Here is a 16,015-nt window from a genome sequence, read left to right as displayed (position 1 = left end):
AGTCCGACTGTACTATCTCTGCCATCAGTGCCCTGCACAACGCTGCTCAGCTCTGCTGGCTCTGCTCTTGTTCTGCTTAGCTCTGCTCTGCTCAACTCTGCTAGCTTTGCTCTACTCTGCTCAGCTTTGCTGGCTCTGCTCTGCTCTGCTCAACTTAGCTCTGTTGAACTATGAAGAAGAAGAATTGATCGAGAATGTCTCATACCATTCTCCACTGACCCGAAGTCAGTCTCAGAGTGCGTACCACTGGTCCCAGACCAGTCTCAACCGACCCAAAGTCAGCGTCATAGTGGGTACCACTCCTACCACTGGTCCCAGACCAGTATCGTAGGCTCAGAGAGTGTACCACTGGTCCCAGACCAGTCTCAACTGACCCGAAGTCAGCGTCATAGTATGTACCACTCTCACTGGTCCCAGACCAATCCTGCACTGACACGAAGTCAGTCTCAGAGTATGTACCACTGGTCCCAGACCAGTCTCAACCGACCCGAAGTCAGCATCATAATAGGTACAACTCCTACCACTGGTCCTAGACCAGTATCATTGATCCCAGATCAATTAAGGTCATCCAAGCATAGGGAGTACGGTAGATACTGCGATGCATCCATCGGTACTACTATGGTCCCTATCTTCATTTCCCTGCTTATTGATCAGATGAGAGGTACTTCCCATGAGTCCCAGACTGCATGGGTAGGATGCCTCGATAGGAGAACTTAATCAATCCCGTCCTCACAGGAGAACTAATCATCCTGCTAAATTTGTCATGGAGAACACATCATCGAGACCTCACATGAGAACTAATCATCTTGCTACACAGGAGAGCGAATCATCCTTTTCCACAAGAGAGTGAATCATCTTGTCCCACAAGGGAGCGAATCATCTTGTCCACAGGAGAGCGAATCATCCTGTCCCACAAGAGAGCGAATCATCTTGTCCCAGTGCGTACCACCAGGGGAGGGTGAGTCACCTTGTGGTCGTATGTTGCTCCAGTAAGAACCACAAGCCCATAGAGCTCCCAGAGTTCAATATGTGCAACATGCAGGACCCTTGTACAAGGGTTTCTTGATGACTCCAAGTCGTTCTGGAAAATCACAGATTTGATCTTTCCCCCGGGGCTTTAGCGACCTGTACATCATCTCAGTGCGATGGAGCCTCCTTTCTCATCGACTTACCGTATCCTGGGTAAGGTAGTATTTGATGTCTACCAATCATCGAATACGGGATTCCTCAATAATCGAATCCCACCTCTGGTTGTTACGGAGGATCACAGTGGTATTCATCATGTGTACAAACAGCTCACTGAAGAGCTTCCCCAACCAGGCAGCTTCATACGAGATCATACTCGTAGATATGTATCCGGTCTCGGCGGTGCTTATAACAACCGACTTCTGCTTCCTGCTCATCCATGATATCGAAGCAGAATCCAAAGAGGAACAACACTGAGAAGTGCTCCAGTGATCCTCCACACTGCCTGCCCAATCAACATTTGAATAATCATGCAGTTTCATATTTATGGCAGTGTATCTCAATCCATGAGAGATTGTCCCTTGAAGACATCTCAGAAGATTCTTGGCACCAATCCAGTGAGGCTCAACCAAATATGAGCTCCCCGTGCTAATTGCAAAACATATGTCTAGAATCCAACTCCCTCTTACTTCTGCAAATGAGAGGGTCTGCAACTGTCAGAAATAGTTCGTCCGCATAAGGTGCTGGTGTGAGAGGTCTATCATCCACAACCTTAGGATAATGGTTTGGATCAGTTTCACTCCTTAGTGAATCTCAGCTTCATCAAACAACGGTCAGTCCTCTCATACTACGTGCGGGGTGTTTTGCTTCTTGCCATAAAGGGCTTTCTTCCACCTGTATACATGAGATTCATGTTCATGAATCTCAAACTTCCACGGGTTGTTTCAAACCTGTGGACCTGCTACATGAGGGGAATGGTCCCCTTGTAATATTTTCCTTCGGTACATCTCAGACATGTACTTTCATGCTCTTTTTGAATTCAGGCTTCCCTGTCACCATTTGACTCACAGACCTCCGGTGCTATGTGTCAATGGACATGGTCCCCAATGGACTTCCTGTAACTTAATACAACCCTGAACTCAAAAGCATCTTTGAAAATTCTATTTTCAAACACGTACCTTTCCATTGACGAATGCCACCTTAAAACCTTCGACTTCCATTCTTGGGGTTCCTTGCTTCCTTGAAGAGTCGGCCGTGTCCTTGATGACCTGCATCTCTGCCATTCGGACACTCCTTTGCATAAGGGCCGAACTTATCATCAGGACATCTACCTTTCCTTCTACCCTTAGATCCGAACTTCCCAGTGAAGTGATCTGTAGGTAGGCCATCAGAAACTTCCGTTGCGTCATTCTGATAACATTCTCTGCTTTGACTTCACTCTAGGTGAATTATGAGGAACCCGTTGATCCTTTTGTCTTGTCCCAACTGTCTTTGGTGATTTCTCTTTCACTCTTGCTTGGGCATTGTCTTCACCTCAGCTCTGATACCATGTTAATTTTAGGTATGTTCTATGCTAGAGCAATTTATTTAAATTTTTACAGTTAGCAATCACATCAACATTAAGATAAACTGCAGATAGAACATAAATATAAATCGCCGAAGACAAGCCAAGACAAAAGGACACAAGATGTGGTGCTAGCCAGGGACAAACCCAACAATGTGTGGGGAAACCTTTGACCAATTCTTCTTTTATGTTCTTCAAAGTTCAGCAGAAAAAGAGAGATAGTACATTTACAATAGAAGCCAACACTTTGACTTGCATAGATCATTTCGTATAACGATGAGATCAGTTGAAGACATTCTGCTTCAAATGATTCTCCAAGGTGACTCCTTCACCTATCATCGTGCTGCATCTCATCCATTCGCTGCACCTGACCATGTAGCACCATCATGCTGCATCACGCATTATCATGTTGCTCATGATCTCATACATCACGCTGCCCATACATCATGCTGCCCATGCTCCATGCATCATTGTGCTACCCATGCACATGATTACATTTACCATGATGCTCATGATCTCATACATCATGCATCATGCTGCTCATACTACTGCCCATCATGCAGCTCATCATGCTGCTTATAATACTGCCCATTATGTAGCTCATCATGCTGCTTATAATACCCTTCTGTTGCTTCATTATGAAGGTCATATACATATTAGCCTTAGTTGCTTGCTATGGCTTGCAGCCTAGCAAAGCAGCGAGGCTATCCTCCACACAGTCCCATTATTTGCTTAACACTGTCTATATGACCAGCGTTCTTCATAACCATGTTGGACTGCAGTTATGACTGAAGTAGATTATATATTATATGACTGCGCTCATAATATATATGACCGTTCCATACATCATGAAGCGTATATACATATGACTGTGTCTAGGTGACTGTGTTCCATACAACATATGATGACTGCATTCCATACATCATTGCGTCCCATGATTGCTGCGTCCATATATCATAGGACCTGCGTGGTATATCACCATGACTGCCCAGTGTATTGACTGTCCATCATTTCAATATATTGCATATGACCTGCGTGGTATGACTTCCCAATGTATTGATTGTCCAGCGTTTCTAGCGTATACCTGTACGTGGATTCCAGAAATGAAACCCGAGTTCTGTTCCTCTAACCTGCGGGCTTCATATATATTAGCTGCGGCTAACAGCGTTCCATATATAATGTCCTTCCATTATAGCGTATAACTGTACGTGGATTTCGGAGAGCGTATTATATATGACTGCGTGTTCTTCCATTGATACTGCGTAAGGCCTCCTTGCTGTGCTAGGGTTTCTTTCCTGAACAACATATATTGCCCAGCGTATATATGTGTCCAGCATATATATTTTGTATGAGCCTTGCTTCGTATTCATTTACGCAGATATTATATATCTCTATTGCTGTGAACAAATCTCCATGCTAGGACTGCATTTAGATGTATTAACCAATGTATATCTATTGTTTGCTAGCGTGTAAATGTCTTCCTTTACTGTGGCTAAGTGTCTCCATTTCCAGCGTGTAAATTAGTGCATCATCTTAGGGCATCCTTCATTAGTGTCTCTCCTTCTCCAAAAACCCAAGGCGTGGAGAGGAGAACACATGAAGAATGTGTATTGCAAATGACCTCAAGTCCTCTTCAACTATACTAAAACGTAGGTGATGAATAGGCATGTCTTTTGGGCATCTGAGCCTACTCAAGTTGCTGGTCGGCTAGATGATAAATCCATAATCAAAATAAATTCGTATCTCCATAAATACTTATCGGAATCGGATGATCTTTAGATCAATCCTACACCTTTTGACGAGAGGGATCCAATAAAAATATCAGCTGCCATAAATAAGCTGACCCACATGGAGTTTGGCCCTAGTTTCCAATTTAACAAGTCTAAACTTAGGGAAAATAAAATATTAATGTGTATTGATATGAATTTGTGTTAGAGTGGTCCAAAGACATGGATCAAACCAGATCTAATCTTAGTCGTTGATTAGGGACTTAATCTTAGCCGTTGAGATGTCAACAGGAAAAGTATAAGAGGAGGCTTGAGGGTCACTTGGAGAGCACACCAGAGTGATCAATCATTCTATTCTCTAAAGCGGGGTTTGCTAAGAGAGATAGAATCAGTGATCGGGAGAGTAGCTGAGGGGCATTGAGTACAGAGGAATAGAGAAAGCAGAGATTGTGCCGGAAGAGCAGCGTAGCATCCAAGGAGAGTGACGCAGAGCCAACAAGGGCTCACGCAGGGCCACGCAGACGCAGCCAAATGCTGCGCAGAGCACCAGAGAGGCCAGCGTGTCTGACGCAGGGGCATAGAAAGGTGACGCAGGGCCTCCTGGGGCTGACGCAGGCCAAGAAAGGCTGATGCAGGGCTAACGTGAGACAGAGAGGAGCTGACGCAGTCCAGATGGGGTAGACGCTGGGGTTGCAGAGCAATTTTGTTCTGAGGAACTGCTGGAAGGATTTTCCGGGGTTTCAGCCAGGAGATTTCTCTCAAACTGTAAGGTATAGCTGCTAAGGAAATTTTCTGTTGGGTAGGCCAGTTTCGGCACCCAGATTGTACTCTGATATTGCTTAATAAGAAAACCCTCAGATAGCTGCACCGGTTTTCCCGCATTGGGTTTTCCGGGGACATTGGTCCAAAAATAATGGTGTCGTGTGGTGTGTTTGTTCTTGTTTCTTTTAGTTGCTGATCTGTAATATGTTGACCATGCACTGGCATTTATTTTCAGTATTTACTTTGTAAATAACTTGTTAAAGAAAAATAACAAGTAGGTAGGAATAAATCAGAAAAAGTGCATGAAGGTTCTATAAACTAAGTAAACTTAGAAACTTCAACAGGCTGTAGTATTTTGGGTTCAATGAGTGAGCAAAACTGTTGATTTTGGGGTAGCATCGGATGTGCTCTAGCCACGAAATTTGGTGGAGAGGTTGGGGCACATGAGGTCTCCAATACCCAGAAAGGGTTTGGGCAAATTCTAAATAGATCAGGAGATATTAAAATAATTAATATTTTTAATGGAGTCCCTAAGTTTAAACTTAGGGAAAATAAAATATTAATGTGTATTAATATGAATCTGTGTTAGAGTGGTCCAAAAGACATGGATCAAGCCAGATCTAATCTTAGTCGTTGATTAGGGACTTAATCTCGGCCGTTGAATCGTCAACAAGAAAAGTATAAGAGGAGGCTTGAGGGTCACTTGGAGATCACACCAGATGATCAGTCATTCTATTCTCTAGAGCGGGGTTTGCTAAGAGAGATAGAATCAGTGATCGGGAGAGCAACTGAGGGGCATTGAGTACAGAGAAACAGAGAAGGCAGAGATTGTGCTGGGAGAGTTGTGTAGTAGCCAAGGAGAGTGACGAAGAGCCAACAAAGGCTCATGCAGGGCCACGTAGAGGCAGCCAAGTGCTGTGCAGAGCACCAGAGGGGCCAACATAGCTGACGTAGAGGCTCCCAGAGCTGATGCAAGGTCTCCTGGGGCTGACGCAGGGGCAGCGTGAGACAGAGAGGGGCTGACGCAGTCCAGATTGGGCTAATGCTAGGGTTGCAAGAGCAGTTTTGTGTTGAGGAGCTGCTGGAAGGTTTTTCCGGGGTTTCAGCCATGAGATTTCTCTCAAACTGTGAGGTATAGCTGCCAAGGAAATTTTCTATTGGGTAATCCAGTTACGGCACCCAGATTGTACTATGTTATTGCTTAATAAGAAAACCCCCAGATAGCTGCACAGGTTTTCCCGCATTGGGTTTTTCCAGGGACATTGGTCCAAAAATAATGGTGTCATGTGGTGTGTTTGTTCTTGTTTCTTTTAGTTTCTGATCTATAATATGTTGAGCATGCATTGGTGTTTATTTTCAGTATTTACTTTGTAAATAACTTGTTAAAGAAAAATTAACAAGTAGGTAGGAATAAATAAGAAAAAGTGCATGAAGGGTTTCTAAATTAATTAAACTTAGAAACTTCAACAAAAACAATGTAAAGGTGTGCAATTTTTGTCCCATCCGCTGACAAAAATATCCTGTATGGTGGTGAAGAAGGCCTTTGATGATGTCTCGTACTTGGGGCACTCACTCTGTAAAATAGTGGTCCTCACAGACTCAATCATGGAATCCCATCCATCATAAACCTCTCCTAGGATGGGCTGGTTTGTATCTACAAATCGAAGCAAATAAATGATAGGGTCCATGATTTAAATAAGTAGATCTACCCTCTCCCACCAAGCATCATCTAACACTGTGTCCTTCACTCTTTTTGAGGCAGCTTGATCCGTCTTTCTCCAGAAAGACCAAAACTCTGAAATAACTATGACCCCATGAGTGGTCTTGACCTCTCTCAACCTCTTCAACTTGATGAATGAAGACGCAAACCGTGTATCCACAATCTTCAACAATGATAGATTGGTGTACTCCTTGTAGATAGTGAGGGCATTTGTATGATTTTGTAGAAAGTTGCGGATATGCCATGCATCCTCAATAATGCTTCCAATCCAAATCACATCAGAAGCAATAGATTTAAGTGCTAAATTCAAAGAATGGACAATGCAAGCTGTCCAAAATACTTGTGGATATTTAGCTTCCACAATCATGCCAACAACCTTGCAAACAGATGCATTATCTGTAATGATTTACACACAAGAATCAACACCTACATCTTCAATAATTTTAATAAACAACTCACTCATATATTGTGCATCTTTGTATTGTCCAAGTGCATCCACTGATTTCAAAAAAACTGGACCATTCAAGGAAGACACCATGAAGTGGATGAGTGGGTGTTGTGCTGGATCTGTCCATCCATCAGAAACAATGCTAACCCCAGATGTTGGCCATGCTGATTTAATAGGCTCAAGCATTTTGTCCACTTGTTTCTTTGCCTTCGTAAACAATGTGGTTCTAAGCTTCTTTGACCCAGGAGGCGCATACCCTGATGGAGCCCCGTGAGTTAGAGCTCAAAACATATCGATAAGTAAAGGTGAGCGTGCAACATTGAAGGATATGAAGTTCTGATAGTAAAAAAATGCAATGGTGAGATCAAGCTCTCCACGTTTCTCTTTCTGAAAAATCTTGTCCATTGGACCAATTGCCATTGCCTTTCTTTTTGCTACTTGTCCCCCACCAAAAATCTCAAATGGAAATTAGTTTCTGCTTTTCCTCAAGAATGGAAGGGGATCATCATTCTTTTTTTTTTAGATGTTGCAGCCACCTTTGCCATACAAACATTGGTCACGTTGTCCATTTCTTTTCTCTTAGCTAAAGACACCTGTGTACATGCTGCAATTAAAGCCAACATATGAGCTTTCACATGGTAATATGTGCTCATGAAATGATTGTTGCAATAGTTGCATTTCCAAGCAACATTGCCTCCTCCCTTCATCTTGCAGCCCGACCCTTGCTCTTTTGTGACATATTTCCCATAGTTTTAAAATTCGGCCAATTCGAAACGGAAACGGCTGAGTTGATCTGTTTCATTGCCCAAAAATGTGACTCGGTGGAGGAAACGGTTCGGGAGGCCGAGTCAGCTGGCCGTTTCCGTATTGACTCGGCGGAGTCATAACCAGCAGCCCGTAACCCCAAAGAAAATGCAATTTTTCATATTTTAAAAAAAAAATTTAATTGTTAGCTGAGTGTTGGGGACTCCAAGGTGTTTTCTAAATTAGTTAAATGCTATTTGGGGTCCATTCCCCTCCCCTAGTATTGATATGCTATTCAAATTTCATGGTAATGTTAAATTCTTAAAGTAAAGGTGACATTCTCCTTAATCTTCATTTTCATCCTTTTACTTAAATTTTTAACATTACCATGAAATGACTCAGGATGTTTGAGAGTGGTTTCGGCCTCATTGGATTTCATATGGAGAAAGTAGAATTTTAGATTTCATTCAAAATCCAGCAGACTTATTAGTTTTTCAGGATTTCAGGATTGGAGGATTGCAATGTTTCCATTGAATTTTGGCATGTATTAGGGTATGGAACTCGTATTTAATCAAGAACACCAATCCCTCTATGTACCTTGATGTTAGCGACATTGGTTGTCGAACTCCTCTAGGATTCGCTCCCAAACCAGGAGCTTCTGAAAATGTCGCTCCTGCTCCCGTTTTCGCTCTCGCTCCCCATTTTCGCTCCCGCTCCCAAGTAACACTGAGCCCGATGATGTTGGCAACTCTAGCAGTAGCCAGTAGTACTGGTCAGACTTTTGTTGTAGAGGCCAGTTATAGCCTCCTTGGTTATGTGTTTTTGTTTTGATCTCTATATCATCATCGTGTATGTATTGGATAGTGCACTGGGTGCCATTTTGATATAATGGATATATTCACGAGCCTACTTTGATCATATGTTGTCTTCTATCTATATTCTAATGCTGTGTGTTTGGAAACATGAATGAAAATCTTTAAAATTATGTGTTTTTATAAAAAATAAATATTTAATGTATTTTTTACAACGACCGAGTCATTGAAATCGAGTCGACCGAGTCGATACCGAGTCGGAGTCAGAGTCGGGTCGACCCTCGGCTGAGTCGGAGTTTTAAAACATTGATATTTCCACAAAGGATATTTGTTATCTTGAGGCTGTTGTCTTCCCTCAACATTTGAAGCTGTTGTTGCAGCCCCACATCCAATAGAGAGAACACTTGCAGACCCTGATGAAATTAGAATAGGAGGGGCATTTCCAATGGGGACATTCTTCCCATTCCTTTGCCCCTTCCCTGGTGCCCTTGATTGAGCCATGAATGCTGTCAAAAAAAGAAGAAAAAATGCACAAATTTGTAAAAAAATGCACATGCAAACTGCTGTAATAAAAATGCAAAAAAAATAGAGACAAAATGCACTTACCTATTGCTTGGATTGCCTCCAAAATGCTCCCACACCCTTTACTCTTCGCTCTCACACACCCACAACAAACCCACAGCAAGAAAAAATAAGAATTGTGATGTTAGAATGGCTCAAATCTGCCTTTTATGGCCGTGCAGCAGTCCAAAAAGCGGGACACGTTTGTGTCCCATCGGGACAAGATCCGGAGAACACTTGTCCTACCGAATTGTGTCCGATTCGCCCAATTCAGGACACAAGGGGGCTTAGGAGCGAATCCGGTTTCATCGCTTGTAACAAAGAAGATGATTGGATAATTTGCAATGGGGTCATCAAAATGTGCTGATGAGGTGAATCCCCCAAGGGCATTGGGGATGCCCCACAACCTGTAACCTAGTGCTAAAATGCTTCTTAGATGAGCCCCTTTTACCTGCTTAGCCATGGTTTCTATGAACTCATGGACATGGGGTTTGAGCTCATTCAATGGTTGCGGGTTGTTGTGGATTTGACAGCTGCAGGTGAGAGAAATCCGACAATTGAGGGTTATGGTTATGGCTACGGATGGGTTTGATGGTTGCGGACTTGGAAAGGGGGTTCAATGGCTGCAGACAACTGTAGACACCAACAACTGCACAACCCTCATGACCTGTGGTCATGGAGCTGCACAATTGGCTAAGCCCTCACAGACTTGTGGTTGTCGATTCCCGCTTGTGAACTGTGGTCGTGGATTGCCAACCCTCGCAGAAATCCAAAATGCGTTCACAAACTATGGAGAATAAAATGGACAGAGGATGAGGTTGGTATGTGACAAAGGTCATGGTTGGGCTAAGCAACAAAGGCCACAGTCAAGCTAACCAGAGGTCATGGTCAGGCTAAGAAACAAAGTTCACGGTTGGGCTGACCAGAGATCACAGTTATGGTTGATGTGGTGTTGCTGGTCATGTACATAGATGTGGTTGAGGACATTGGAAGCTGGTGCTGTAAACTGTTGCAGACCTATGGTTGCAGCCTGGATTCGACGGTTGTGGGTTACGGCTGCGGGTTATGGTTGCAGGCTGGATTATGGCCGTGGCTGCAGACGGCTGCAGGTTATGGTTGTGGGTTGGATTACGGCTGAGCTGATTATATATTGGGTTTATTATAGTAATATTGATATTAGTGAAAATATTTTCTTTATTTTCTCTCTACCTTCTGCGCTCTATTTTTCTTTCATGGTATTAGAGCATAAGGCCCTGATTTTGTGAAGACAAAGAAGAGAAAGAGTTAGGGGTTTGCAAGGAGTTTGAGATTTTAGCAAAGTAAGGTAGAGTTAGTGTGTGTTTGAGATTTGCTGTGATAGCAAGTGTTGGTAACCTGTGTTTTAGCTGCTGTTGTAATTTCCGAGTAACAGAGAGCTTCTGTGATTTCTGTTGGAGCCTGTCTTTTCTGTCTTCAAGATTTCAGATTAGTTTTGCTGCTTTATTCGAACTCATGGAATGATGTGTTTTTAACTTTTTAGTGTGCACTCCTGAATTTTATCTCAGAGAGTTTTAGTATTTACATATCTGAGGTTCTGATAGGGAAAAACTAAATTCAGTTTTTTGGTAGCTGTAGGTTTTATCCTTTGAATGTAGATCTAAACTATGAGTTAAAATTATAACCATAAAGATGGCTTTGTTCGGTCAATATATGGAGGCTTGTACAGTTTGAATCATTGCAAGGATTTAGTGGACAATCAAAATACTAAAGAGGTGATGCTTACAAATTTCATCTTAGCAGCCAAGTCCTTCTGGTCCTCTTTGCTTGCAAACCAGGTTCTCCTGTTCTTCTTTCCTTGCAACCAGTTCTGCTCTTAGAGCAACAATCCTTTTTAGGTAGCTGTTAATTTTTTTCACGGCAGAGTAGGTTTAAGACTTAAGAAGGGATATTTTCAGCTTGGTGATCTTAGTAATTCCCTAAAGGAATGCCTTTTGTTGTTTATTAATGTTACTGTTCTTTCACAATCAAAGTCAACTCAGCAAACTGCAGTTTGAAGGCCTCTAATTGATCTTCCAGTGAAGCCATTCTGTTCTTTGTCTCTCTTGTAGGCCAAAAGCACGTCTTCTCATGTTTCTCTCTTCTTTGTTGGGGTTTTTCTGTGATCTATTTAGAAAGAAGCTGAAGGGACTAACTGGGAAAATCCAAACTCTGAAAGTTTGAACCACCCAATTTCATTATTCCTGGCCTGGCCAATTGCTGTCTATTGTTCACTGTATGTATACCCTTGTTAGTTGCTTTTCATTGGAAATGAAAATGAAACCGTGCTGTAAAGTTGGCTAAAATCGTGTTCTTGAATTCAAACTGGAAAATGCCCATGAGTGCGGCTGCTGGTATGATCAGTTGCTAATCCTCAGTTCCTGTACCTGTGACCTCGGCATTTGTTTTGTATGGGAAGATTGTGTTGTAAGGAAGAATGTTTGAAATGCTCAGAAACAAATCCCTGTAAATTGTTATATGGAAAACATAGTTGATTTTTCTACTACAATATCGTCGGATGAAAATTGGCCTAAAAATATTTGATTTCCACCATTAAGTTATCGCCACATAAATTCAGAGATCGTGCATCTCAGAATAGGTCAATTGATTATTGCACACTGTGAGATACACAATTTGTTGAGGTGTCTTGCCTCTTCTGCACATAGCTTAATTTCCTCTCTTGGTAAATGTAACTCGAAAAGGAGATCCTGTTGTGGTATGGCATTATGGAATAACTAATTTGTCTGTCAGGGCTTACTTAATCTAGTCAGTATTAAATTTCTTTATGTTTTTCTGAGGCTTCTCCATCCTATGCATTATGCTGCAGGTTTTTATTACTAATGGATATGCTTTATTTCAGGTGTTTTAAGTGCTGATGTCTTTGCTCGGTATTGTCGGAGGAGGGGGTATAATATGATATATATTTGTGGGACTGATGAATATGGTACAGCCACAGAAACGAAGGCAATGGAAGAGCATTGCACTCCACAACAAATTTGTGATAAGTATGCATTTTATGCTATCATCTCCTTGTATATGTTACATATTTGTATATTTTCTGTTTTGGGGCGAATGCAATGTATGTTTACCAATCATTGAACCTTGGTTAACAGTGAACACATGATGTGACAATAGAGAAGGCTATGTTCTTGCAATATGTTGTGCGGACTTCATCAATTTTAAATATTATAGTTGAATTCACACTTAAAAATGTCTGGATCTGGGACACATATTTCACTATTTCTAGCTCTTCAGTGTGACAACAGCCCCTTGTCACGTCTCCAACTGTGTTATAAATGGTTTTTAGTCATTGCAATATACTTATTAATGAGGGAGTCAGGAATATGAATTTAAACCCTAAAGTTGTTGGTATACGTTATTGTGTAAGCCATAAACCCTAAAGTTAGTTTGTATTTGTCATTTCTCATTGGTAGTGCTACCGTTGAGTTGTTAGTGTGTAAGCTGCCAGTTCTTGTATGTTATGTTATGTTAAATGATATCATTAGAACAATTCTAAAGAGGTAATAGGTATATTTTCTTTGTATTATTTACTGAATTCATTTTAAAGTTAAATGAGCCCTATCTCTCCATATAAATGAGAGGTATGCATATGGAAATCTTCATTTAACACATTTCATTATGCATCAAAACCCTGGTTTATATTTAGCACTTTGAACCATAACTGCAACATGCTATGATTGTACCTGTTGTGGCAAATTCTACTTGGCCTAGTGCAAAGCCTCACTAGGCAGGGCTAGACTTATGGCAACAAGAGGAAGGTTTTCACTGTCCTCTCAGCAACCTTTTTCCTGCTCTTTAGTGGTATCTGATCACAAGGGAGGCTTCCCTGGATCACTTGAAGGATATTCAAGTATATTCTAATGCTATGGTTCAAGGTGATGTCAGATGGACAATAGGTCTATAATATGGTACAGAGTACTAGAAAAGCCTAGCTATTCTATTCCACAACACAAGTACTCTATTCCTAGAGTAGGGATAAGGCTGCTATAAGTAAGGGTTCGATTGATAGGAATTAATAAGGCGTGCAATGTGATTTAGCCGCCAAAGAAAAGGCCTTCCAACAATAGTCAACAAAAAGGAATTGTTGCCTCAAAATCTAGCAGCCTTTGTGAGAGGCCTCACAAGACAAAGGCCAGAACTAATTGCAATAGTGAGGTGGATTGCCACTATCACTTCGACAATCCTCCTCTTGCTCTTCAGTGCAATTACACAACATGGGAGGCTTCCCAATTTTCACCTAAAGGATATTCTAAGCTAGATGACCCAAGGTGAGGTGAATGAAAGGCTAAGTAAAGGAACTTCAATGGGGGCACGATTCTTTATGCGTTTCATAGTGTACCATATACAAAGCCCTAAAAGAGGTACCTATGACCTAGGGTTTCAAGATATAGATCAACAAAGGGATTCCTAGGAATATGGGCACCATGAAATTTTTTGCAGAAGATAAAATCAACAAAAGAAGCCAAACTTTTAAATTAAGGCCTAAGTTGAAACCCTAGCTAAGGTTAGGGTTTCTCTAGAGCAAAAATTGCTTAGGGAAGATAATGTTAGCCTTATTAGGGCAAATTCAACCATGAAAAATGGTTGATTTTGAGTGCCAAAGATCAACCAAGGTGAATTCAAGTTATTTAAGCTCCAACATCCATTCTATAAATGCCCTAATTGAATTCGGCCCTATGCTCTAGCCCTAGTGATTTTCCTTAAAGAAGTTAGAGAAATAGAGGAGAAGAAAAGATAATTTTTTGTTTATTATTTTTGACCATTACAAGGATTCCCAATGCCTTTTTGAACTTGCCTTTTTGAACTTGGGTGATGGAGTCGTTAGGGATAAATTTAAGAGATTGAATTTATGCTTGGAGTAAAGGGGAAAACACTAGTTTTCACTTGATAAACCCTGATGCAACCAAGTCGCATCAAAATAAAAACACACACTTTTGCAAAGCAAAGCAAGGGGCACATAAGCATGTTGTAATCCCTACTTGGGAAATTTTCTATTAATTAAATAATTCTCCCATGCTACATTTAGTATACAAATGGTCTCCTTGTATAAGATGAAGAGACCATAACAAATACATCATAAATGGAAAATTAGTTCCATTATTCTCTCAACAAATTCCCTAACTATCTCCTATGATCTCTCCTCAATCTCTCCATGATTTTCTCAACAATATTCATCCCTACATTCACTCAATTCTCTCCATTTCTCATTCCTATGTAGATTTTCTAGAATAAGTCTACATTATCACATTTTCTCATCATATTATTTATTAAACATTAAAAATATGAATAATTCTATTGTCCCCTTTTAATGAGTATTAAATTGGTCCCATTTTATCTTTCCCTTGTTGTCCTTTGTCTTCATCTTTGATTGATCTTTGGTCTTCTTCTCCACTTTTGCTTTTGTACCTGCAAACACAAACATAAGCTGAAGTCCATATAAAAGAGTAACCATTCACCGGAATACATGGGTCGCCAGCCACTGTATCTGCTGGTTCTATGGGAAACTCTTTCTCATAGTTGTTTCCTTAACCATTCTTTGTGTCACAAATACCTTTTACTTGTTGTTGGCTTGTTGGGGCCTGACCTAGGTTCGGAGTTAATTAGCCAAACAAATCCCAGTACCACTAGCCCTTGCGGCAACCGTCCTCGGAGTGCGGACTGTGGTTTCACCCGAAGTAGTATGGGCGGGTGCTAGAACCAGGTTTCCGCACCCTGGAGATGTCTGATTAGTTTGATTGGTCCTTTGTCTGTTCCTGCGCGCAGGTGGCTTCGCGCACCTTCCGTGCCTTGCAGCGTGATACCCTGCCCTTGCGCTGCCCTAACCTGGGGCTGTGTCGCGCTTTGCGTTATTACTCAAGATCTTATTTATCCTTCAGCTTTAGTTAAACACCTTTGCCTATTTAAATGTCTTAAGTTATACTTAACAATACAAAACATTCATACAAGTGCGCGCAGTAAATAAATAGTATATTTACAAATTATATCTATCATGCAGTAACACAAGAACAGATACACACAATGATAACCAAACTTTTCTTTATTGATTTTCCACCCGTTATAGACTCGACCTGCCTTGCGCACTCAACTGCGAACTACTATGCCTCTGCGCACTTAGCTGCAGAACCTTCTCCTAGTCTACGACTGACAGACACACTTTACACTTTGGCTCAATCACTTAGACTTCCTTATTCCTTCATTCTTACTTAGTTCTCTTTTACACTTAGAGCCTCGCTCTATTTATACAATCCCATGGTCTGCGGATCATGGGTAGGTCTATCCAGCCGACATGACATTACAAAATTAGGGCGGACAAACCTGTGACTCTATTATACTTTCGCGCCCCGCGCCCGCAATTCGCGGAGCTTTTACAACAAGATTCGGTCAAAACTTGGGCTTTGAGCCGCAAAACATGCCTTGGGGGGATTCCATGCCCAACAGGCCCCCAACACAAACATCGTGACTCGCCCTCGAGTCACTTTGTCAGTGCGGAGCCCCTCCAACTGTTCTCGAACTTCGGCAAGGTCAGCAGCACACTGAGCTGTTGCTTGTTGGATCTGCTGCATACATCGTTCCGAAACCTCTGTGTCAGGAGTGTTTCTCTGCATTAAGGCGTGCATCCCCTGCATGTGTGCGAGCTTGCCTTCAATTTTTGTCGTGATGGTGAAGGCCTCGTCG

At 41.7% G+C, this 16,015-nt stretch overlaps 1 protein-coding gene across 1 annotated transcript in view; it reads left to right on the top strand.

The window, feature by feature from the left end:
- Positions 1-16,015, top strand: part of LOC149234946 (putative methionine--tRNA ligase) — a 361,390-nt gene that overhangs the window by 85,137 nt on the left and 260,238 nt on the right. Inside the window, exon 3 of the mRNA XM_089372009.1 lies at positions 12,180-12,324. Coding sequence (XP_089228135.1) covers positions 12,180-12,324 — 145 coding nt within the window. The remainder of the gene's footprint in view (positions 1-12,179; positions 12,325-16,015) is intronic.

Source organism: Pinus tabuliformis, chromosome 8, assembly GCF_031772625.1.
Source record: "Pinus tabuliformis cultivar Carrire ecotype Pingquan chromosome 8, CPIR1, whole genome shotgun sequence".
Classification (NCBI taxonomy): Eukaryota; Viridiplantae; Streptophyta; class Pinopsida; order Pinales; family Pinaceae; genus Pinus; species Pinus tabuliformis.
Note: the sequence above shows the minus strand (reverse complement) of the source record. Positions and strands in the feature narration are given on the sequence as shown.